The sequence below is a fragment of the Urocitellus parryii genome, chromosome 6 (genome assembly GCF_045843805.1).
Source record: "Urocitellus parryii isolate mUroPar1 chromosome 6, mUroPar1.hap1, whole genome shotgun sequence".
In the NCBI taxonomy this organism is placed as follows: domain Eukaryota; kingdom Metazoa; phylum Chordata; class Mammalia; order Rodentia; family Sciuridae; genus Urocitellus; species Urocitellus parryii.
In genome coordinates, this window is record NC_135536.1 from 161,753,072 (window position 1) to 161,777,289 (window position 24,218).

At 34.7% G+C, this 24,218-nt stretch overlaps 1 protein-coding gene across 3 annotated transcripts in view; it reads left to right on the top strand.

The window, feature by feature from the left end:
• Tasp1 (taspase 1) overlaps positions 1-24,218 on the top strand; it is a 272,346-nt gene that overhangs the window by 133,551 nt on the left and 114,577 nt on the right. For 2 of the 3 annotated variants that reach the window (XM_026397660.2, XM_077799756.1), the window contains one exon: positions 21,087-21,197. The exons of the other annotated variant lie outside the window; for it this stretch is intronic. In XM_026397660.2, coding sequence (XP_026253445.2) covers positions 21,087-21,197 — 111 coding nt within the window. The remainder of the gene's footprint in view (positions 1-21,086; positions 21,198-24,218) is intronic. 3 annotated transcript variants of the gene reach the window in all.

The following is a 24,218-nucleotide window of genomic DNA, read 5'->3' on the forward strand; positions in this document are numbered from 1 at the left end:
GTTAACATTTATCATTGTTTGTATTCTTGATAATTTCCATTCTGAGTGGAATGAGATGAAATCTTAGTTTTGATTTGCATTTCTCTAATTGCTAGAAATGTTGAACATTTTTTCATATATTTATTGACCAATTGTATTTCTTTTCTGAAATGTCTGCTCATTTCCTTTGCCCATTTATTGATTGGATTACTTGGGGTTTTTGGTGTTTAGCTTTTTGAGTTCTTTATATATCCTGGAGATAATTGTTCTATCACCTTTTCTGCTGTGCTCCATGTTTTTGGAACTCATGGTGGAGGTCTTTTGGAAAGAGTTGGTGAACGGATTTAGACTTACTTAGTGAGTGGGGCTTCTCTTGATTCCAATTCACCATGTTAGATGACACATGGTAACTTAAAGTTTGTTCATGTTCAACTAGTTTCTCATTATCCTCATCTAATGCGTTTCTCTTTTTCTCACTGCTTCTTATGGGGGAAAAAAGGGGGAAATAGGCCTCTTTTCTCCTAGGAAAGTTTCCTGCCTTTTTGGAATTATATTCATCAAGTTTTATTTCATCAGTATCCTATGTCTTTTAGGTTTTTAATTTTTATTCATCCATTTATTTATTTATTTATTTATTTATTTATTTTTAACTGTGCTTTTGTAACTTTTCTGTATTGATCTTGTTATGGTGGTAGTGACAAACTCTTGTTTATTTCTTTATCCTGAGTAGAAGTAGAAATCCCAGGTATTATTTTGGGAGCTTGAAAGGTATATCCAGTAATCTGGAGCCATTATTCTTTTGACTCATGAATTTGTCCCCTCTGTTATTAATGAAACCCCTTTATGTTGACTCATGTGGCTTTTGACATGGCTATCTTTGATGGTTTCCTTTTTTAAAAGCAGGACAGTATGCTCCAGACTCCTCTCAGAGACTTCTTTAGCTAGAACCTAAACTAGTTATTTCTCTGAGGATCCTTCTTTCTCTTCAACAGGAAAATAGTCAGATTTTAATATGATATTCTAATTTTAGAATTTTTACATTAGCATCTAGATTATGATAGTGTCACCATTGCCTGTGTTACACAGAGCTCATGGTCCCAGTATTTTTTTTCCTTTTAAAAATTTATTTATTTTTAAAATTATAATTAGTTATACATGACAGTAGAATGCACTTTGACATATTGTATACAAATGTAGCATAACTAGAAGAAAGAGAAGTCACGAAACATGAATCTTAGAATATTAGTTTTCAAAACTCACTTTTCTTATTTATAGACTAGAGATGATAATACCTTATTTACAAGTTAATTGTAAAGCCTAATGGAATGTGAAAGCCTCATTATATAATATTTGATCAATTAATACTGAAGCCAAGAGCAATGACCTTTTTTCTTTCTCCTTAAAAAACTGAGTTCTCTCAATGGTCAGATGTTTTCTCTCATATGTGGAAGCTATGTAAAATAATGGAAAGTGGGAGGAAAGGGTAAGATTATATAAAGAGCCAGTCCAACACAAATTAATAGATGAGTAAAAAAGAAGTCTAGTACAGTAGTGGAAGGAGAATGGGAAAAGGGAGGAAGGATGTGAGGGAAAAGGGGAAGGGGAAAAGGGGAAAGGAAAAAGGATGAGTCATGAACTGAAATTGATTCCCATGTATGTATGTTTGTCAGGATGAACCCAACTATTATGTGTAACTATAAAGCTCTAATAAAAAAATGAGAAACAAAAACACATATGTTATAAAACATTGAAGAAAAGCTCAAATAAAATAAAAACATAATAATAAAAATTTGAGTTCTCTATAGTTCAATCTAAATATCCTGTTTCACTGATTAATAAATTAAAAAAAGAGTTTTCTCATAAGTAGTCTACCCACTGTGACCCTTTATGTAAACTCTTATCAGAAAATTATTGAAGTTGTAAAGTACTTCCAGTCATAAATATTTTATGTTGTAAGGAGTTTAAAACGAATTAAGAAATAGTCATTTAATTTTTAAATGAGGAAACTGAGGCACAGAGATCCTAAGTGACTCATATATAGCTGGTTCTCCTTGTCTGTGGTTCCTCTTTAAAGGTACAGGAATCTAGTTAGAAGATTGGCAAGATCACCAACTGAACATTACAAACAGTATTACTTGTATTATTTGTTGCTCTCTCTGTTGTTTGTTTTATTCGCTGTCTGAGGTCCAACATTTTGAGCATATTGAGTGGATGCTCTGCTACTGAGCTATACTCCCAGCCCAACTAAGAGAAATTTCATCTTATTCCACTTATGACCCAGCCATGCTAGAGCCTTGCTGGATACTTCAACTTAAAGAATAGGGGAGATTAAAAAAAATTCTGTAGAAAATCTTACTAGTAGACTTAACCAGTGGAAGAAAGAAAGACTATAAGGACTTGAAGATAAAGTAGATGAATTATCACATTCTAACAGCGGTAGCACTCTCGCCTGTCATGCGTGCGGCCTGGGTTTGATCTTCAGCACCACATACAAACAAAGATGTTGTGTCCACTGAAAACTAAAAAATAAATATTAAAATTCTCTCTCTCTCTCTCTTAAAAAAAAAGAAATTATACCAACAAATAAAAGCCCCAGACTGGAGAAATTTACTGCTGAATTTTACCAGACTTTTAAAGAAAAACTCATTAATGCTTCTCAAACTATTCCATAAAATAAAAATGGAAAGACTTTTTTCAGACTCATTCTACAAAGATAGTATTACTTTGCAACCAAAACCTGATAAGAATACAGCAAAAATCTATAGACCAATGTCCTTGGTGAAAATGGATACAGAAATCCTCAATAAAATACTTGCAAATCAAATTTAATAGTATTTTTTAAACCTCACACAGTTTGATCAAGTTGATTTTATTCCAAGGATGCAAATCGGACTGCTGTCATAATTTCTTTCTTGGGGAGTTAATTAAACCTCATTAAGCCTAAATAAATTAGGTATAGGGAAATCATACCTCAACATAAAAGGGCTGCATACGACAAATCTATAGCCATCATCACACTAATGGGGAAGAATGAAAGCATTTTCTCTAAAATCAGGAACAAGTCAAGGATGTCCACTTTCTTCACTTTTATTTAATGTATTACTTTGAAATTTTAACCAGAGCAATTAGGCAAGAGAAAGAAAACAAAAAGTGATAAAAGGAGGAAGTCAAATCATTCTTGTTTGCACATGGTATAATTCTATACTTAGAACAGATGAGTTCTCAGAGAGACTTAGAACTTACAAATTAAGCAAGGTAGCAGGATGCAAAACCAACATATAAAAATCACTAGCCTTAAGTCAAACTCGGAAAGTCAAGAGTTGTATTTTTTTTTTTTTTTCTCATATGTGGAAGGAAGCTAGAGAGGAAAAAGGAAAAGAAAGGTGTGTATGCTGATGCATGGAGTAGCGGGGATCTCATGAAAATCAAAGGGAGGTGATAGCCAGACCAAGGGAATCAGACGTGGCGTGGGACCCGCGGCGTGGAACTCCTGGCTACAGCTCCCACCAGTGCTGACAACTGAGATCTCTTGCACCAGCTACCGGGGGCGTGGCTACCGGAGGGCAAGTAAAATTCGCTGAGGATTCTCAGCCCCAAACTCTACAAACTTAGGGTCTGAGGGAATGGCAAACAGGGAGAGTGTGCCCAGTCGTTCATAAAAACAGGGCTCCCGGGAGCAGCAGACCTGGCGTGTAGCCAGTATTGTGGTGAGCGACACCAGTGAGAGGGGCCTGGCTAGAGGAAAAGTGGGGAAGTGACTAGACACAAGAGGAGGCCCTAGGCACTCAGGATTGGAGACTCTCCCAGGCTGGGAGGAGGAGCTGCTGCACAGTGATTGGTTCCCGCATATTGACAGGAGAAGCTTGGCCTGGTGGGCACAGCGCCACCTACTGGAAGAGAAGTTAATCAAACTCTAAGACTGCATTTATTAGTTTTTTTTTTTCCTTTTTTTTGATTTGGGTTTTTTCTTTCATTTTTCTTTCTTGTTGTTTTTTAAATTTTTTTAAATTTTTTCTTCTAATTTTAATTTTTATTTTTTTATTATTATTATTTAAAAAAAATTTTTTTTTCTTTTTTTATTTCCTATTTTTTTTCTTCTTTTGTCTTTTCAGTTCTTTTAAATTTTCTTATTCCCCCTTCCTTGAATTCTACCTGCTTACTCTCATTCTCTTTAGTGACTTCTTCCCTTCCCTTCTAATACCTTTCCTCCCAAGCATCAAATAAATTTATAGGCGTAAACAGTAACTCAGCAGTCAAACAGAACAAGAAGTAGCATGAGCAGCTTCAAAAAGCAAGGAAGAAAAGGAGTACAAACAATGCAGGACAGCCTAAATATTCAGGAGGACCTACAGTCATCAGAAAAATGGTCATATAAAGAACTCAAGGAACAACTTAGACAGATGGAATGGAACCTTAAAGAGGATACGAGACAGCAAATTCAAGCAGCAAAAGAACACATTGAGAATGAATTACATAAACAGATAAAAGAAGAAGTTAAGTATCTTTATCAGGAGATAGAGATTATAGAAAATAATCAAACAATAATTCTAGAAATGAAGGAAATGATAAACCAAATTAAAAACTCAATTGAGAGTATCACTAACAGAGTGGAGCAAGTAGAAGCCAGAACGTCAGATAATGAAGACAAAATATATCATCTTGAAAAGAGTCTAGCCAACTCAGAAAGGCTGGTAAAAAATCACAAGAAAAACATCCAAGAGTTATGGGATAACATAAAAAAACCAAACTTATGAGTCATCAGGATAGAAGAAGGTACAGAGATTCAAACCAAGGGAATGAGTAACCTGCTGAATGAAATAATTACAGAAAACTTTCCAGAAATAAAAAAGGAAACAGATATACAAATTGAAGATGCATACAGGACACCGAGCACACAAAATCACAGTAGACCAACGCCAAGACACATTGTTATGAAGATATCCAATATACAGAACAAAGAGAAAATATTAAAAGCTACAAGAGAAAGGAGGCATATTACATTAAGGGGTAAACCAATAAGGTTAACAACGGATTTTTCATCACAGACGCTGAAAGCAAGCAGGTCATGGAACAATGTATTTCAAACACTGAAAGACAATGGATGCCAACCAAGAATTCTGTATCCAGCAAAATTAAGCTTCAGGTATGACAATGAAATAAAAATCTTTCATGATAAACAAAAGTTAAAAGAATTTGCAGCCAGAAAACCAGCATTGCAAAGCATTTTGAGCAAAACACTACACGAGGAAGAAATGAAAAACAATAACCAAAACCATCAGTGGGAAGTGCCTCGGTAAAGACAGAGGGCGAGGGGAAAGATAATCATGGAGAAACAAACTAAATTTTTTTTTAAAAAAGGATAAATAATCAAACATGGCTGGAAGTACAAACCACATATCAATAGTAACTCTAAATGTTAATGGCTTAAACTCTCCAATAAAGTGACATAGGCTGGTATCATGGATTAAAAAAACAAATCCAACAATATGCTACCTCCAGGAGACACATCTGATTGGAAAAGACATACATAGGCTGAAGGTGAAAGGATGGGAAAAAAATGCCACGCACACGGTCCTCGTAAGCAAGCAAGGGTGGCCATCCTCATATCGAATAAAATCGACTTCAGGACTAAGTTAATCAAAAGGGATAAGGAAAGACATTATATACTGTTAAAAGGAACCATTCACCAACAAGACATAACAATTATCAATATTTATGCACCAAATAATGGTGCTGCGACATTCATAAAACAAATTCTCCTCAAGTTCAAGAATCAAATAGACCACAACACAATAATTATGGGTGACATCAACACACCTCTCTCACCATTGGAGAGATCCTCCAAACAAAAGTTGAATAAAGAAACTACAGAACTCAATACCACAATCAATAAACTAGACTTAACTGACATATATAGAATATATCAACCATTATCAAATGGATATACTTTTTTCTCAGCAGCACATGGATCCTTCTCAAAAATAGACCATATATTATGCCATAGGGCAACCCTCAGTAAATATAAAGGGGTGGAGATAATACCATGCATTTTATCTGATCGTAATGGAATGAAACTGGAAATCAATGATAAAAGAAGGAAAAATCCTACATCACATGGAAAATGAACAATATGTTACTAAATGATCAATGGGTTATAGAAGACATAAAGGAGGAAATAAAAAAATTCTTAGAGATAAATGAAAATACAGACACAACATATCGGAATCTATGGAACACAATGAAAGCAGTTTTAAGAGGGAAATTCATCGCCTGGAATTCATTCCTCAAAAAAAGAAAAAAACAAATAAATGAGCTCACACTTCATCTCAAAGCTCTTGAAAAGGAAGAGCAACACAACAGCAAATGTAGCAGAAGGCAAGAAATAATTAAAATCAGAGCAGAAATCAATGAAATTGAAACAAAAGAAACTATTGAAAAAATTAACAAAACTAAAAGTTGGTTCTTCGAAAAAATAAATAAGATTGACAGACCTTTAGCCATGCTAACGAAGAGAAGAAGAGAACTCAAATCACTAACATACGGGATGAAAAAGGCAATATCACAACAGATGCTACAGAAATACAGAAGACAATTAGAAATTATTTTGAAAACCTATATTCCAATAAAATAGAAGATAGTGAAGACATCGATAAATTTCTTAAGTCATATGATTTGCCCAGACTGAGTCAGGAGGATACACACAATTTGAACAGACCAATATCAATGGATGAAATTGAAGAAGCAATCAAAAGACTACCAACCAAGAAAAGCCCAGGACCGGATGGGTATACAGCGGAGTTTTACAAAACCTTTAAAGAAGAATTAATACCAATAATTTTCAAGTTATTTCAGGAAATAGAAAAAGAGGGAGCTCTTCCAAATTCATTCTATGAGGCCAACATCACCCTGCTTCCGAAACCAGACAAAGACACCTCAAAGAAAGAAAACTACAGACCAATATCTCTAATGAACCTAGATGCAAAAATCCTCAATAAAATTCTGGCGAATCGAATACAAAAACACACCAAAAAAATTGTGCACCATGATCAAGTAGGATTCATCCCTGGGATTCAAGGATGGTTCAATATACGGAAATCAATAAATGTTATTCACCACATCAATAGACTTAAAGATAAGAACCATATGATCATCTCGATAGACGCAGAGTAAGCATTCGACAAAGTACAGCATCCCTTTATGTTCAAAACATTAGAAAAACTAGGGATAACAGGAACTTACCTTGACATTGTAAAAGCTATCTATGCTAATCCTCTGGCTAGCATCATTCTGAATGGAGAAAAGTTGAAGGCATTCCCTCTAAAATCTGGAACAAGACAGGGATGCCCTCTCTCACCACTTCTATTTAATTTAGTCCTTGAAATACTAGCCAGAGCAATTAGACAGACAAAAGAAATTAAAGGCATAAAAATAGGAAAAGAAGAACTTAAATTATCACTATTTGTGGATGACATGATTCTATACCTAGAAAACCCAAAAGGGTCTACAAAGAAACTACTAGAACTAATAAATGAATTCAGCAAAGTGGCAGGATATAAAATCAACACGCATAAATCAAAGGCATTTCTGTATATCAGTGACAAAACTTCTGAAACGGAAATGCGGAAAAACACTCCATTCACAATGTCCTCAAAAAAAATAAAATACTTGGGAATCAACCTAACAAAAGAGGTGAAAGTTTTATACAATGAAAACTATAGAACCCTAAAGAGAGAAATAGAAGAAGATCTTAGAAGATGGAAAAATATACCCTGTTCATGGATAGGCAGAATTAACATTATCAAAATGGTGATATTACCAAAAGTTCTCTATAGGTTTAATGCAATGCCAATCAAAATCCCAATGGCATTTCTTGTAGAAATAGAGAAAGCAATCATGAAATTCATATGGAAAAATAAAAGACCCAGAATAGCAAAAGCAATTCTAAGCAGGAAGTGTGAATCAGGCGATATAGCAATACCAGATCTCAAACTATATTACAGAGCAATAGTGACAAAAACAGCATGGTACTGGTACCAAAACAGACGGGTGGACCAATGGTATAAAATAGAGGACACAGAGACTAATCCACAAAGTTACAACTATCTTATATTTGATAAAGGGGCTAAAAGCATGCAATGGAGGAAGGATAGCATCTTCAACAAATGGTGTTGGGAAAACTGGAAATCCATATGCAACAAAATGAAACTGAATCCCTTTCTCTCGCCATGCACTAAAGTTAACTCAAAATGGATCAAGGAGCTTGATATCAAATCAGAGACTCTGCATCTGATAGAAGAAAAAGTTGGCTCCGATCTACATATTGTGAGGTCGGGCTCCAAATTCCTGAATAGGACACCCATAGCACAAGAGTTAATAACAAGAATCAACAAATGGGACTTACTTAAACTAAAAAGTTTTTTTCTCAGCAAGAGAAACAATAAGAGAGGTAAATAGGGAGCCTACATCATGGGAACAAATTTTTACTTCTCACACTTCAGATAGAGCCCTAATATCCAGAGTATACAAAGAACTCAAAAAATTAGACAGTAAGATAACAAATAACCCAATCAACAATTGTGCCAAGGATCTGAACAGACACTTCTCAGAGGAGGACATACAATCAATCAATAAGTACATGAAAAAATGCTCACCATCTCTAGCAGTCAGAGAAATGCAAATCAAAACCACCCTAAGATATCATCTCACTCCAGTAAGATTGGCAGCCACCATGAAGTCAAACAACAACAAGTGCTGGCGAGGATGTGGAGAAAAGGGTACACTTGTACATTGCTGGTGGGACTGCAAATTGGTACGGCCAATTTGGAAAGCAGTATGGAGATTCCTAGGAAAGCTGGGAATGGAACCACCATTTGACCCAGCTATTGCCCTTCTCGGACTATTCCCTGAAGACCTTAAAAGAGCATGCTACAGGGATACTGCCACATCATAGCAGCACAATTCACAATAGCTAGACTGTGGAACCAAAACAGATGCCCTTCAATAGATGAATGGATAAAAAAAATGTGGAATTTATATACCATGGAATATTACGCAGCACTAAAAAATGACAAAATCATGGAATTTGCAGGGAAATGGATGGCACTAGAGCAGATTTTTGCTTAGTGAAGCTAGCCAATCACTAAAAAACAAATACCAAATGTCTTCTTTGATAAAATGAGAGCAACTATGAACAGAGCAGGGAGGAAGAGCAGGAAGAAAAGATTAACATTAAACAGAGACATGAGATGGGAGGGAAAGGAAGAGAAAAGGGAAATTGCATGGAAATGAAGGGAGACCCTCATTGCTATACAAAATTACATATAAGAGGTTGTGAGTGGAATGGGAAAATTAACAAGGAGAGAAATTAAATACAGTAGATGGGGTAGAGAGAGAAGATGTGAGGGAAGGGGAGGGGGGATAGTAGAGGATAGGAAAGGTAGCAGAATACAACAATTACTAATAGGGTATTATGTAAAATTGTGGATGTGTAACCGACGTGATTCTACAATCTGCATTTGGGGTAAAATTGGGAGTTCATAACCCACTTCAATCTAATGTATGAAATATGATATGTCCAGAGCTTTGTAATGTTTTGAACAACCAATAAAAAAAAATAAAAAATAAAAATGCAAAAAAAATGAGTTGATAACTCCGTCTGGCTCAGAATAAGATCAAAATAACTGTTATCTAGTAACTGCATGGGCTTGTTTTATCGGGGCGGAAATGAGGATTAAAAAAAAAAAAAGAAAATCAGTAGAGAAAAGGGACAAAGGGGTGAGAGGCTGGGAAGGCATGAGGAAGTGCTAGAGGATGATATTGGCCAAATTATATTGTTACATTATGTGCATGTGTAAATATGTAACAACAAATCCTATCATTATGTACCACTATAATGCACCAATAAAAAATGTGGGGAAAAAGCAGCAACAACAACAACAAAAAATCAGTGGCCTTTTTATACACTGATAATTAAATTCCTGAGAAAGAAATTAGGACAGCAGTCCCTTTTGCAGTAGCCTCAAAAGAAAACAAAACAAGAAGAAAAATAAAATAAATTGTAAATAATTATCAATTGTTTTTGAAGAATTAATATTGTTAAAATGGCCACACTACTGAAATGTATCTACAGAATCAATGTAATTTCCATCTTCTGAGACACATCTCAGAAGAATATATGAAAATGCTCAATTCCTTAGCCATTAGGAATATGTAAATTAAAACTACATTAAGATTCTGTCTAAGATTCTGTCTTATCCCAATCAGAATGGTTATTATAAAAATTTTAAAAATACCAAATTTTAGAAAGTATGTGGAGGAAAATGAACCCTTATACCTGGTTTGTGACAATGTAAATTAGTATAGCTAGTACAGAGAACAGTGCAGAGGTTCCATTAAAATCTAAAACTAGAACTACCATGTGATCCAGCTTCCCACTGCTGGGTATATCTTGGAAGGAAATAAGTCAGCATAAAATAGAGATAACCTACATACCTTTGTTTATTGTAGGACTATTCATAATAGTTAGGATATAGAATCATTCTAGCTTCCTGTCAAAAGATGAATAAAGAAAATATGATTTATATACTCCACAGTGGAGTGTTAGTCAGCCATAAAGAAAAATGATTTTTTTTAATTTGCAGGAAAATGAAAGAATTTGAGGTCATGATGTTAAGTGAAATACAAATATCACTTTTTCTCTCAAATGTGAAAACTTTATCAGGGAAAGGGAAGAAATTGGATTGAGGGAGAGAGAAGGGTGGGCAAGAGAGGGTGGAAGGAAGGATAGATATGATCTAAGCATGATTAATGCATATATGGAAAAGTCACAGTGAAACTGATTGATTTGTATAATTAATATGCATTAATAATTATAATAAAATGAGATAGAAGTGATAGAAATTTAGGGGAACCATAAGAATATGTGATAGAAATTTAGGGGAACCATAAGAATACATGTCTACTGGGGAAGGTTGTCTCTGATTTTTTTTATTTACCTTTGTCTATTTGTCCCTAATGCTCTAATTACAATATTGTAATTTAGATAACTAAACAGAAAGCAGTACCCTTTCATTATTTGTATTGGCTCTCAAAATGAATGTTGGCTAAATTCCAATGTTGAGAAAGAGGGGCAAGGGAAAGAAGGAGTGGCTCAAGATTTAGGAGGAGGGAAGTACTGTGTGGTGTGAACCCAGACTTTCTCTGACATGAAGGATTGGATGAAGGGTTTTCACAGCTTAGTTTTGTTGAAAATTTTCTTTTGTTATGTTTTAGTTTCTTTGAAATAAGTTCTAATCTATGAAAATATTGCATTTACAAAACTGAAAATTTGCTCATTTCTTTGGATACTTGTTTAGACAATGAAAACTTTTATCGTTTGGTTTTATCCTCTCTATAAAATTGGCAATAATGATGAAAGCCAATTAACATCAAATATATAATATATATGCTATATGCCCAGCCCTGTGATTCAGATATTTTTTTGTTAAATTGTAACTATTCTAATATATTTTTATATTATAACTAATCATGAAATTCTGAAGAATATATTAATCACATCCTAGTTTTTAAGAGATGATACCTCTAGGTGTCAATTATGAAATTGGTTTTGTTTTGGTTATTATTTATCAAAGGAAAAAATGAAAAAGCCTGAGTTGTTTTTATTATGTTACTGTAAATAACTAAAGTGTGATGATAATCATGGTTTAGAAAGAACTGAATATGTATTCGAGAAACACTAAATGTGTGTTGGTGAGCTCTAACCTTTGGACTTGACTGGATTAGACATCTTTACCACTTAACTCCATCTCTTTATAAAACTCTTTATGTTTTCCTCTTGTATGTAATAGGTTCCAGGTTTGATAACCATGGGGACACTGTGAAGACTGAAATCATGTGTGTTCTATCACTTTTAAGGCAGCCCTCTCTTTAATTTCACAAGACAGGCTTGAAAACCAGAAGTAACCCAACTCCAAAATTGGCAGTAAATCCTCCGACAGGGAAGAGGTGACGTACTGTGTAATAAATTCCTTTGTTGAAAAGGAGATGTTGCAATACTGGAAACTGAAGTACCAAATGTTTCCTTTTAAATTTGGAAAGGTCTTTCTTCATTACTTATCTGTCCCAATGGACTTCTAACAGGGGATGTGTTGAAAGAGTTTTCAGATGACCACTAGCCACAGTGAGAGTGAATGGCAGCATTTATAAGATGACATAAATACTTCAAAATCATCAGTGATCCTTGGAGATGTGTGGTGTGCCAGTGGTACTTACTGAATGTGGGCTTTTGTTGTTGCTGATCCTGAGCTCTTGTGTGCAGCCACCTGGAAATATGGATGTATCTCTTCTATGAATGCAATTTCACTTTTTTCCCCCTTTGGGGCTCTTTGAATCAGAATTAAAGTTAGAGTGGTTTGTAGAAGAAATAAAGTCTGCCAAAGAGGAGAAAGATCTGTGAGATTATGAGTTATTCTTTAAAATCCTAATCTCATTTTGAGGTCCTGTGGAGGAATTATATCATACTTCTTAACCATTTTAATACTAAATTAAAATCTTGACACAATAGGAACTTTTATTTTTTATTTTGTAATAGTGTGACTGATACCACCACTGATGTTATCATGACATGAAATAAAGATAAAAATGACTGAAAATGATTAATGAGGATAAATGTTAGCCAAAAGTTGCTAATTTTTGTTGCTCTATCTTTATTCAAAAGCTTTTCAGTTTGTTATTTTTACCTTTTAGACCTATACATGACTTGACAGTATGATTTTACTATGCTACTCCATTACCTATATTTAAATGTCTTAATTTAAAGATTTTGTCATTAGCCCTGAAGTAGAAAGACCGAATTCCTAGTGAAAGTCAGATGGGGGAAAGCCCTTTGGCATCGGTTCACAGTCACTGTTACAAACTCATGCCCTCCAGATACAAGTAAAGTACATGGGACCACACCATTATGCACATCCTGCCTCACCCCTTCCTGTTTTGCCTTAAGAGAAAATATTGTGAATGTAAGAGTGTCTTATTAAAGTTGGGCATTAAACCTGTTAGGAATAAACTACAAGCAAAAATCATGTATCCACAATCCCTGAATAACCTCAGTTAAAAATTTTTGTTGCTAGACTAAAAGAAATCTTTATCATATTATTCATTTCATTTTGGTAATGGGAGGTTTATCCAGGTAGTCCTTTTGACCTTCACATAAAATCTTTGTTTGCTTTGTAGCAAGGCCTTCAAAATTACAGTCAAGGAATAAACTCCTTATCAATTCTGTTCTAGCTTATCAATTCTGTTCTAGGATCTCAGGAATGATTTTTAGGCTAGTTGGGAATCACCTTGTGCTAATAAAAGGAAAATACAGAGATTATGATGAGGAGAGAAAGGAAAATAATAGAAAATAATTATCATAAGGTAGCCATTATCCTCTTTATAATATTTATTTGGTACTTACTATGTAACCAGTCCCATGCTAAATGCTTTATTTGCATTGTTTCATGACAACCCTATGAGGTAGTTGATACCCCTAAGTCCATTTTATAGCTGTTAAGAGTCCCAAAGTCACTCAGTGAAATTCAAACAATGCCTAAGCTATCTTCTAAATAGAACCCTGCTGCTTGACTCAGGTATTTCAGATTTCTTCTTTATTGAATATTCAAAAGCTTTTTGTAATATAAGCCCATGTATTCACTAGAAAAATGATGACATTTTTGGAAACATCTAGATGAGAAGAATAAAGATATTCTTTTAACTCTTAGGGTTTCTTTAGGGTGTTGCTGACTTTTTTTTCTGGATTCTAAAACAAACCCACAAACAGATGTTCTAAAGATGGCCTCCCTGAAGTGGTATCACATGCCTTAGAGGAGCAGTCATTCTTTAGATGGATAAAAAGCTCTCTTAAATATGTAAGACTCCCTTTTTCAGACAACCTAAAGTATTTATTTTAACCAAATTATTCTCTTTCATTCAAACAAATTAAAAATAAATTGTGTTGTCAGAAGCAATTAAAATGTATCTTGAGTACTCCCTTACCTCCCCAAAAAACCTCAGTAAAATTAAATGTTCTCAGACCAAATGATCTTTTTCATTTATTGCTATGAATACATGATCTATTTCATGTATTTATGTTAAGTACATCTACCTACACAAGCTTATAAAAATTATATTTTACTCAACACAAAGTTGCATATTTGAGCTGGATGAAGTAGCTAAAATGAAGTAGCTATAAAGAACCTTCCTTTAGTATAAAGTTTTCTGAGACATATTGTTTCACTAGCAAAAAGCTAGTGAAATAGATTTAGAACACTTTTGGCCCCAAATGTTCACTGAAGGATGAATGGATAAAGAATATGTGATACATACATATAATGGAATATTTTTTAGCCTAAAAAAGTCAGGAAATTTGGTTAGATCCTAGAGCATAGATGAGCTTTGAAAACATTGTGCCAAGTGAATTAAGGAAGTTACAAAAGGAAAAATACTGTATAATTTATTTTATCTGAGGGACCTACGTAAAGTAGTCAGATTCATAAAGACAGAAAGAATGGTGGCTGCCACAAATGAGGAAGAGAGAAATGAGAAATTAGTGTTCAATGGGCACAGTGAGAAGATGGTTTCCTAAAGATGTGAATTTATTAAATGCTACTGAACTGTATACTTAAAAAATGATTAAATGCTAATCTTGTATTATGCGCTATAAGAATATATGTGGCCTTAAAAAGAATTCAGTTAGAGTGGCAAAACCAATGGGATTTTTAAATTAAAAAACAATGTCATGGGGCTGGGGTTGTGGCTCAGTGGTAGAACAATGGCCTAGCACATGTGAGGCACTGGGTTCGATCCTCAGCACCACATACAAAACAAAACAAACAAAAACACAATGTCATGTAGCAAGATACCTGGAAAAAGATTGAGGCTACCCAGCAATTTGGTCTAGTCCCTATGTCTGTGTGGTTTTGTCCTGCCTTCCTCACAGGGGAATCCTTTAGATTTATGTGTACTATCACTTGATCACAGGATGGCTGTTGTGCTTCACGTTTAGCTATGCAAGTACAGGCATGGAGATTTGGTTTTAGACAGATATGGCAGACATTAATTTAATGTTCCCTGAATATCCATGTACTCCCTCAAATATTTCACTGCTCCCTTGCAGTTGCCTCAGTACATATAGTGCTATTTTTGCTTAGGCCTAGATTAGAAATAAAATGTGTCACTTCCAGGCTAAATTATCAAAATAGCCCTGGGAGTCCCTTGTTCTCTTGGAGAAGTATATAATCCAAGTAGTGCATTTACAAGATGTTGGAACGTTAGTCTCCCTAGATTTGTTTCTGAGTACGTATGTGGAGCAAATCTGTCAGGTGACCCATGTGTGACCTATAGCATTAATCAGAATATTTATATTTTTGTTATGTTAAGTCATTGAGGTTTTGAAGTTGTTTGTTTTTGCTACTGAGTATAGATATTCTGACTGATACTCTTTTGCCTGGGCACTCAACTACTGAGCCACATCCCAAGCCTTATTTTGTATTTTATTTAGAGACAGGATCTCACTGAGTTGCTTAGTGTCTCGCTTTCACTGAAGCTGGCTTTGAACTCATGACCCTCCTGCCTTAGCTTCCTGAGCCTCTGGGATTACAGGCATGCACCACTGCTGGCCAGACAGGTTTGATGAAATTTGGGAATATGGAACCTTTCAGGAGTAGAGGAATAGATGTAAATTGAAGAAACATGGAATTTTAGCTGGATAAGAACAGAGGTGAGGATCAAAGTAGGGCAAGGAGTAGTTAGAAAGCAGTAGAATATACTGAACTACAGTTTTTGGTGAGGTGGAGGTAATGTCAGGGTTTGATTGCTAAAAAGGGTAATAATGATAGATAGGAGCAGTAGAATGATTGCATTTGAGATTACAAGGAATTAATGTTACTGCCAATGACATTGTTTTGGAAGTGAATTTATGAGGTAGTGTGGCTAATTTGAGAAGACATCAGAGAACCTATAAAACAAAGTATTGGGAGAATCATCTAAATGAATATTAAAATAAGCAGGAGTTATGACAAGGAGTAGTATTGGGTGGAATAAAAGTGAGCCAGAAGCTAAAATCTCTAAAAAATGAGTTTTTCTTTATTAGTCTGAAACTGTCTATAGTCACCTTCATTCTAGAATGTTGTTTAACTGATTCCAGGTTGACACTTTTTTTTTCTGTTTGTTTTTTGCCTTTGTAGCTTTAAGATTTTGGTCTTTTGGCTTCTTTTGTTGCTTGGAGATACTGAGTTATCAGTTTCACTAAATTTTTTTGCACTTCTTTGGAAATTTCTTTTCTTTATGATTAGTTTTTAATATTTTTCTTGTTATCTTTGGTCTAGAGCTTCACTGGGATACATCTAAGAATGTATTTGTTTTTATTTGTCTTCTTTGGAATTCTGTGTGGATCTTCAGTTTAAGGGTTTACTGATAACTTAAATTCTGGAAAATTCTTATTCATTACCTCTTAAGTGTTAGTGTCCCCTTCTCCATTTATTTTCTTCTCTCTTTAAAAATAGCTATTAATACATTAGACATTCTCATTTTTTACTTAAAGGCTCTTAACTACTTATTTTCCTTTTATCATTCCAAACTGCTTCTTAGCATTTCTTTCATGGAACTATCTTCTAGTTCTTTTCTTGAGCTCCATCTAATTTAATGCTTGGTACATGCATTGAGTTTTAAACAATCTATGTATTTTTAAATTTGAGGAGATCTATTAGATGTCTTGAAAAATCTAGATACCTCCTATGCCCTTACCTGTTTTGAGGCTTTATTTTTAAAATTATGATCATGCTTCTTCTTCTTTTTTTAAAAAAATTGCAATGCAGATTATTTAATTATAGGGAAACTATGATCTATGGGCCAAATCTGGCACAGGGCACTGATGCTTTTCATTTTTAAGTTGTAATTGTTATTACATATTGATTGTACAAAATAATGGGTTTTGTGACAATTTAATACATGTTTAACATACTTTGTGTCTACCCTCCCTTTTACCTTTAATTACCCCCCTCCTCTATCCACGTATGACCCATGAGCTAGGAATGATTTTTAAATTTTAAAAGATTTGTTACAAAGAGAAGGGGACAGAGAGAAGATTTGACAAACATAGATCACATATAACTGAAAAAAGTTAAATATTTATTATTTAGCCCTTTACAGAGTAGTTTGTCAACCTCTGTGCTGTTATTTGCAATTATGGGTATAATAATCCTTTTTTTTCACATGCTCATTCTCTCATATTGGGTGTGTGTGTGTGTGTGTGTGTGTGTGTTTTGGACAGTGTGTTGGAGAGTGTTGCAATATTTTATTGAAAGTTCATCTTCAGTGTGGGCTATGAAAGGTTATGGATCCCCACAAACAATGATATGGGATATAACGGCATTTTTAACAACAGGAAGCACATTGAAAGAGAGCGAGCTATGAAACTGGGCTGAGTTGCAATTGAGAGGAGGTTTCTTGGCTATAGAGAATATTTCTTAGAGTTCTGTGATAATAATATCTAGGGTTCTTGCTGAGTTCAGGGTTTTCATCTGAATCCCTGAATCAGGGAACTAGCATCTGGACTGGCCAGAATTAAGAGTTGTGTGAGTACTCAATAGCCAAACAGGTCTGATATCTTTGGGGAGGTCTAACAATATGTAGGAGCATGCCTGCGGACTACTTTGGGCCTAGTAGAGAGTTGGAGCTCAATAACGGATTGTTGAATGAATGAATAGGGGAAGAAATGAAGGTTAGACACACATTTGGGGGACTGGCAAGTACCAGACTGGTGTCCATAGCCAATCTTTGTCATAAACTACTATCCAGATACGAAGAATGTGGAGAAATACCTCTAGTAGTTATTATATAGATCTCCTAGGATTTTCTACATAAACAATTATATCATCTGCAAATAGGAATCGTTTTATTTCTTCCTTTCTAATCTTTATGCCTTTTATTTATTTTTCTTGGCTTACTACAGTGGCTCCAATCTCTAGTATATTGTTAAAGAGATAAAGCAGGGAGCATTACCTTGTTTTTGATATTAGGGAGAAACAAATAATTAAATATCATGTTAACTGCGGGAGTTTATTCTTTATTTCTTTAGTACTTCATTTTAGAGACTTGTTCAGATTCAACTGTAATAGTTTTTGTAGTTGACAAGACTATATGGGTTCAATTGTGTAGGTCCATGAAGCCAGGTTGTATCCTTTTATAATATTAGCAATCATTAATATTTGTTGTCTATATCAATTATTACATTACAGGTTACAAATACTTATTCTGTTGATTTATGCTTCATATATTACCTGGGATATTTCTGTAGAGGAAATTTTCTTTCATAAACTCTTTGGTTACCTGGCTGTGTAGTTCCTATAGGAAGGACATAGAAGTGCTTGATTATTTTCTTTAATTTAACAATTTTCAGAATGGTCAGTTGGTTCTATAGCATCCTCCAAAGATAACTAAGGCTTTTAAAAACACAAATTATGAATTTGTTGTCTGTTTCAATTCATTAGTTTGTCATTCAAACAAGTGTGTACTTTTTTAAGTGCTTTCAGAACTTGGTTTTCATCATTTTTTCTCTAGATTTGTTTTCAGATCTTTGTTACATGTATAATCCATGTTTCCTGCTAGTATGTAAGAATATAAACATACTTCATCCTATATAAATAAAGTCAAAAAGAGGATGTAATGAAAGATTTCTAATATCTGTGAATAAAGAATGAGATTTTTTGCCTTTCAGTCACATTTCAATTCTGTGTTAACATATTTTAACAAACTTTGGAATTTTGTGGGTAAAACCACAGAAGTCAAATTTTCTTTGCTTGAAATCTGTAGGAGAATAAGGTTTTGGTGTCTTGGCTGTTACGTTAAAAGTAATATATTTCAGAGAACGTAAGTCATAATTTTAAGAGTTTATTAGTAAAAGTTAATCATTGGAAAACCCTATATATTCCTATGTACCAACAGGGGAAAAATGTCTCCCTGACACACATTGTGTAGTTTTATTTAATGTTAACTTCATGTAGTTTAGCTGTTTGACTTGAAGCATGTGTACATAACCTTCTGAACATTCATTTAACGTGTAGTATGCCAATTTCCTAACAATTATTATTCTCTTAAAGTATAACATTTCACTGTTCAACATCAAATATGTTCAACAAAGGGAATTAAAATTTGTGGAGTTTCATGAGCTTCACATAATGTCTCTATGTTTTTTCCTATTAGCTTTATTGTCATCTTTTTCTTGTTTATATAAATAATATTCTAAAAATTAACAAAATATCAATTGCTATAATTCTTGCCACAAAGTTATGTATTAAATTACATATTAGATCTTCATCTAAGTGTAGATATACACAAAGAAATATTTAGATCTTTAGGTGATTAAAAAAAAACTTTACACTTTTATGAACTGTTGGTATTTTTGGTAATGAGTGTATGTGGTGTATATGCATAATATACACACATGTGTGTCTGTATATGGGCATGTATATATAGGGAAGGAGATAAAGTAAGAGAAGGGGAGGAGATATATATATATATATATATATATATATATATATATAATTTCTGAAATGAAAGACTTAACAATTACAGATAATATTTCTTATGGAAAACTGTTGTTGGTGCCTAAAGTCCATCACAATACATGCTATCTAAAGACAGTACTAGTATCATATCAGTTTGTGTTTGTTTAAATATATGAAATTAAGAATTTTTAGCCATTTTTTAAAAAAAATAGGTTGTTTTATTTAATAATCTTAGTTCACATTTCTTTTTGATTGCTAAGAACACTCTCTCACATTTGTGTGTGTATGTATATATGTGTGTGGGGTACATATGTGCAGATCAGTGACTTGGATAAATACTATATTGTCCCTGGTCCTGTTTGGGAATCTGAGTGGATCTTGGAAATACTCTATCTTTTGCTGTGATTTTTTTTAAAGGATAGAGCTGAGACATGTTTCTCTTATAGTCTTCTTAGATGCTTAGATCATTTGTTGCCTTTGTTAGGTGAATAGTGGAGGACTTGGTTTTCTAATACACTAACAATCTTTGGACAGGAATAATTTTTAATGGAAAAACACTTTAAAAGAAAGAAAACTTTGTAAAGATCTTATGCATCTATTGCTCTTGTTTGGGTCAGAGAATACTGATACTTTAATTAGTGAAATTTTGTATGTAAGAAGTCTTTCAAGTGGCATTCAATATTTCTTTTAAAGTCTTGCTCCCCCAATATTTTTCAAAGTAAACTTTTAAAAATTTGTATTTTTAGGAGCAAGAAAGGCTCTTTTTTCATAAATCTTTAATTAGAACTCATAATCTATAAATTCTTTTGTCTTTATGTTAAGGTAGTTTCTATTTTAACAGGTAGAAACTGTACTGGAATTCTAGGCAGCGACACCCTCATCCCTATACCTGCCCTTACTTAAGTGTCTGAATGGTCCAAGTTCATCTCAGGGTTAAAATGTACTTTTTTCTTTAGAACTACAGAGAGAATCCCAGAAAGCTATGTAAATCACTGTAAGAAAGATATAAAAGTGCTCTTTTATTGCATCCACTCTATTGCTATTAATGTGTTATGGCATTGTAGTAAAAAGTAGGTGGGGGTGGGATTCAGACTGCCCCTGGCTGCCTACATCTCTCCCTTTACACACTGGCAAGTGGGGTATTAGAAGGAAAATGACTGATGGCCATAGTGACCATTTACTGACTATGAGACAAAGGCCAACTGAATGCAAACAAATAAATATAAAATGGGATCATTTCAGTCACCCAAGAGTGGGAATGAGACAAAACTCTAGGAAATTTCTAGATGGAGAATCTGTGTTCCTGTATTATGCAAATTATTGCTATGAAAAGAGTTTTCCTTTATTTTCTTTTGAGATTAGACAATCATGTGTTTCTTTAATTTCTTCTGGTTCTCATTACTGAAATTACCAGGTTCCTCATAGACATCATTTCATCCCTCACTGAGTTGTTCTACAATGTGACTACTTCTTAAGTGGTGTACAAGGTTGTTTTAATGCTATGAGACAAGCAGGGTGTTCAGTGCTACTTTTCTTCAACTGTTGTTGGTTTCCTTGGACTTCTAGGATGTGGAGAGCATCTTGTGCGCACCATACTGGCTAGAGAATGTTCACACGCTTTACAAGCTGAAGATGCTCACCAAGCTCTGTTGGAGACTATGCAAAACAAGTTTATCAGTAAGTATAATGTTAAGAAATGATATTCTTCTAGGAGACTCTTAGAGAAGAGAAAGGGGATCCCGCAGAGTGGGAAGGGGAGGGTAACGGGAAGGGGAAAGATATGATCAGAATATGTTATGTGCATGAACAAATATGCCACAATGAAACCCATTATTCTTATAATTAAAATCCACTAATTAAAAAAAGAAAAGAAAATTACATCCTTCTAAATATGGAACATTTCTCTAAGATTTAAGCATCATGAATCAGGTATCCCATTTATATCTCTAGACTTAGCTTCAGGGCCTCGAATAATTAGATCTTGAGTTAATATTGGCCATGAATAGAAATTCTACCACAATAGCTACTACAGCATGAAATCTTCTGAGTAGCTAATTTAATGCTCAACCTATAAGACATTGTCCTGGATTAGAATAATATATGGTTGAATAAAATTCCAAAGGAATTGTAAGAGATAATCACTTTTAAAGGTTTTTGTAACACAGTTGACTCTTCTTAAAATCAGTGTTGTATTCATGCATCCAGCACTTCTATGTACAGTTTCATGGGGTTGAAATGAAATTCTCCCTGGACACCATTTGCCATGACATGTAACTGGGTGTGAAACTGCATCTGTCTGGAGGAAGGGGTGCCTTTTTCTAATCTGTAGAAAAGTTTTACATAGCTTAGTCATGGCCCTCTATGTAACTGTTACTTTGAATTAAACCATTTAACTTAGTCTGATTTTCCCATCATTGAACATTGAGCTTAATACTATGCAAGACCTGTGAGAGTTGCATAAGAAATATAAGGCATAATTAAAAATAAGTCAGAGAAGTACATTATGAACATGTTAATTAGTGAGAATGTGTCATAGGGTTAAGCCTGGAGGGTGTAGGAAACTAAAACAGATATAATAAGATGTTAATTATGTGATAAGGACATAACAGACAAAAATATAGGAAGAGTTACCCTCAAAGGACTTTATTCATTTTTATTTTATTCATTTTTATTTTATTGGGGATTGAAACCAGGTGTGCTTTGCCACTGAGCTGCATCCCCAGAGCTTCTTATTTGTTATTTTTGAGTCAAGATATCACTAAGTTGCTGAGGCTGAACTTGAACTTGCAATCCTCTTGCTTCAGCTTCCCAAATTTCTGGGATTATAGCTGTGTGCCACAGATGTGGACCCACCCTGACTAGAAGCTTTTAAAACTGGGTCCAGAGGCCCCTGGGATAAGTGGGCAAAAAGGGGAAATGAACATGAACACAGACACACAACAAGGGATTAGGCCTGGTGAGGGAGGGATACTACATTATTTTGACCAGAGGCTAAGAGCAGGGCTGGATTAGACACATGAGGTCAGGGGAGACCAGATCATGAAGGCCCGTAACATTTTGGGGAAGGAGTTCATCCTCAGTCTGATAGAAATGAAAGAAACCGTATGTGTTCTTGAGTTGACAAATTAAATGGTGTTTTAAAGAAGGGTTTATAGAGTAGATCTAAGGTTGCCCAAAATCTTCTATGTAAACAAGAGACACTAGTGGTTGGAAATGGTCCAGGAATAGAAAATATATGGTGATTTTTAAGGAACACATCGGTGCAGAAAATGGAAATAGTGATGGACTTAGATTTTGAGATGAGATGAATGTGACATTCATGGTCTAATCAGGAGACAGGAACCATCCAGTAGATTAAGAAGGTGATGTTTAACATAAAAATTATTTATTGTGATAAAGAGGAACAATAAGTTATAAGGAAACTCTTTTTGGTAACATAGGGTTGAGAGAGTGTCCATGGAAGGACATTGGAGAAGATGTGGTTTGATCACCAAATTGCAGACACATTGCTGGTTGGGTCAGGCTGAGCTTGTCTGGAATCAAATAATAGGTAACCCTCTGCAGTGCAGATAGGGGAGCAGATGATCAGCAATGGGTAACTGGTGTGCATTTGGAGCCCTGCTCTATGAAGGACTCGGGTTTTCAGAGCATGATTGGATTCCATATTGAGAGAGTTGTGGAAAGATTATTGTTGGGCCTAGGCTGCAAATCACAAAGGGATCACATCCTGGACACATGACTGAGATAGACTTTGTTAGATGTACACACGCCCATATGCCAACTCAGCCTCTCGCCCCAAGCCCAGATTGGAAATGGCAGAAAGGGTATATAAGTTTTTATTTTCTCTAATTAGGTTTAAATTATGACTTCTTGACTTATACAAATATGAATATTCATATAAATATTTGTATTTGTTTATTATTTTTATGTTTATATTTTCCTTCCCTTTTAATTAGTAGCACCTGAGTTGCAGCAAACTTTTGTGTAGCATGGTGCTATAGGAGGAATAGTTTGGTTCATAGTCACCCTCTTTGGACTCTTGGCCTCTGCTAAGATATGACTTACCTTCTACCTTTTGGGTTATTGGCCTCTATTGCCACTGAATTCACTGTTATATTCATGGACTTATTGCAGCTTTTGGCCTCTTCAGTACACAAGTATTCACAGCAAATGCTAAGATGACAGGTACCCTTCCCAGGTGTCAACTGCCTGTTAACTTCAGTGGCCTTTGGTCACAGGGTCAGGCAGCCCTAAAACTCTGGGATAGTCTATGGGATGGGATAGTGTTTTAGTTAGCTTTTTTTGTTGTTGTTGTGATTAAAAGACCTGACAAAAACAATTTTAGAGAAGGAAAAATTTATTTTTGGCTCACAGTTTCAGAAGTCTCAGTCCATAGACAGCCAGCTCCATTGCTCAGTGATTGGGGTGAGGCAGAACATCATGGCAGAAGAGTGTGGTGGAGATATGTCCCAAAAACACAACCCCAATGCCTACCTCCTGTAGCCGCATTCTACCTACCTTCAGCTACCACTCAGTTAATCCCTATTTGGGGATTAATTCACTGAAGGGATTATGGTTCTCATAAGCCAATAATTTCACCTCTAAATATTTTTGCATTGCCTCACAAATGAGCTCTTAGGGGACACCTAATATGCAAACCATAAAAGATAGTGAGGTCCTCATTACCTAGGCACATTG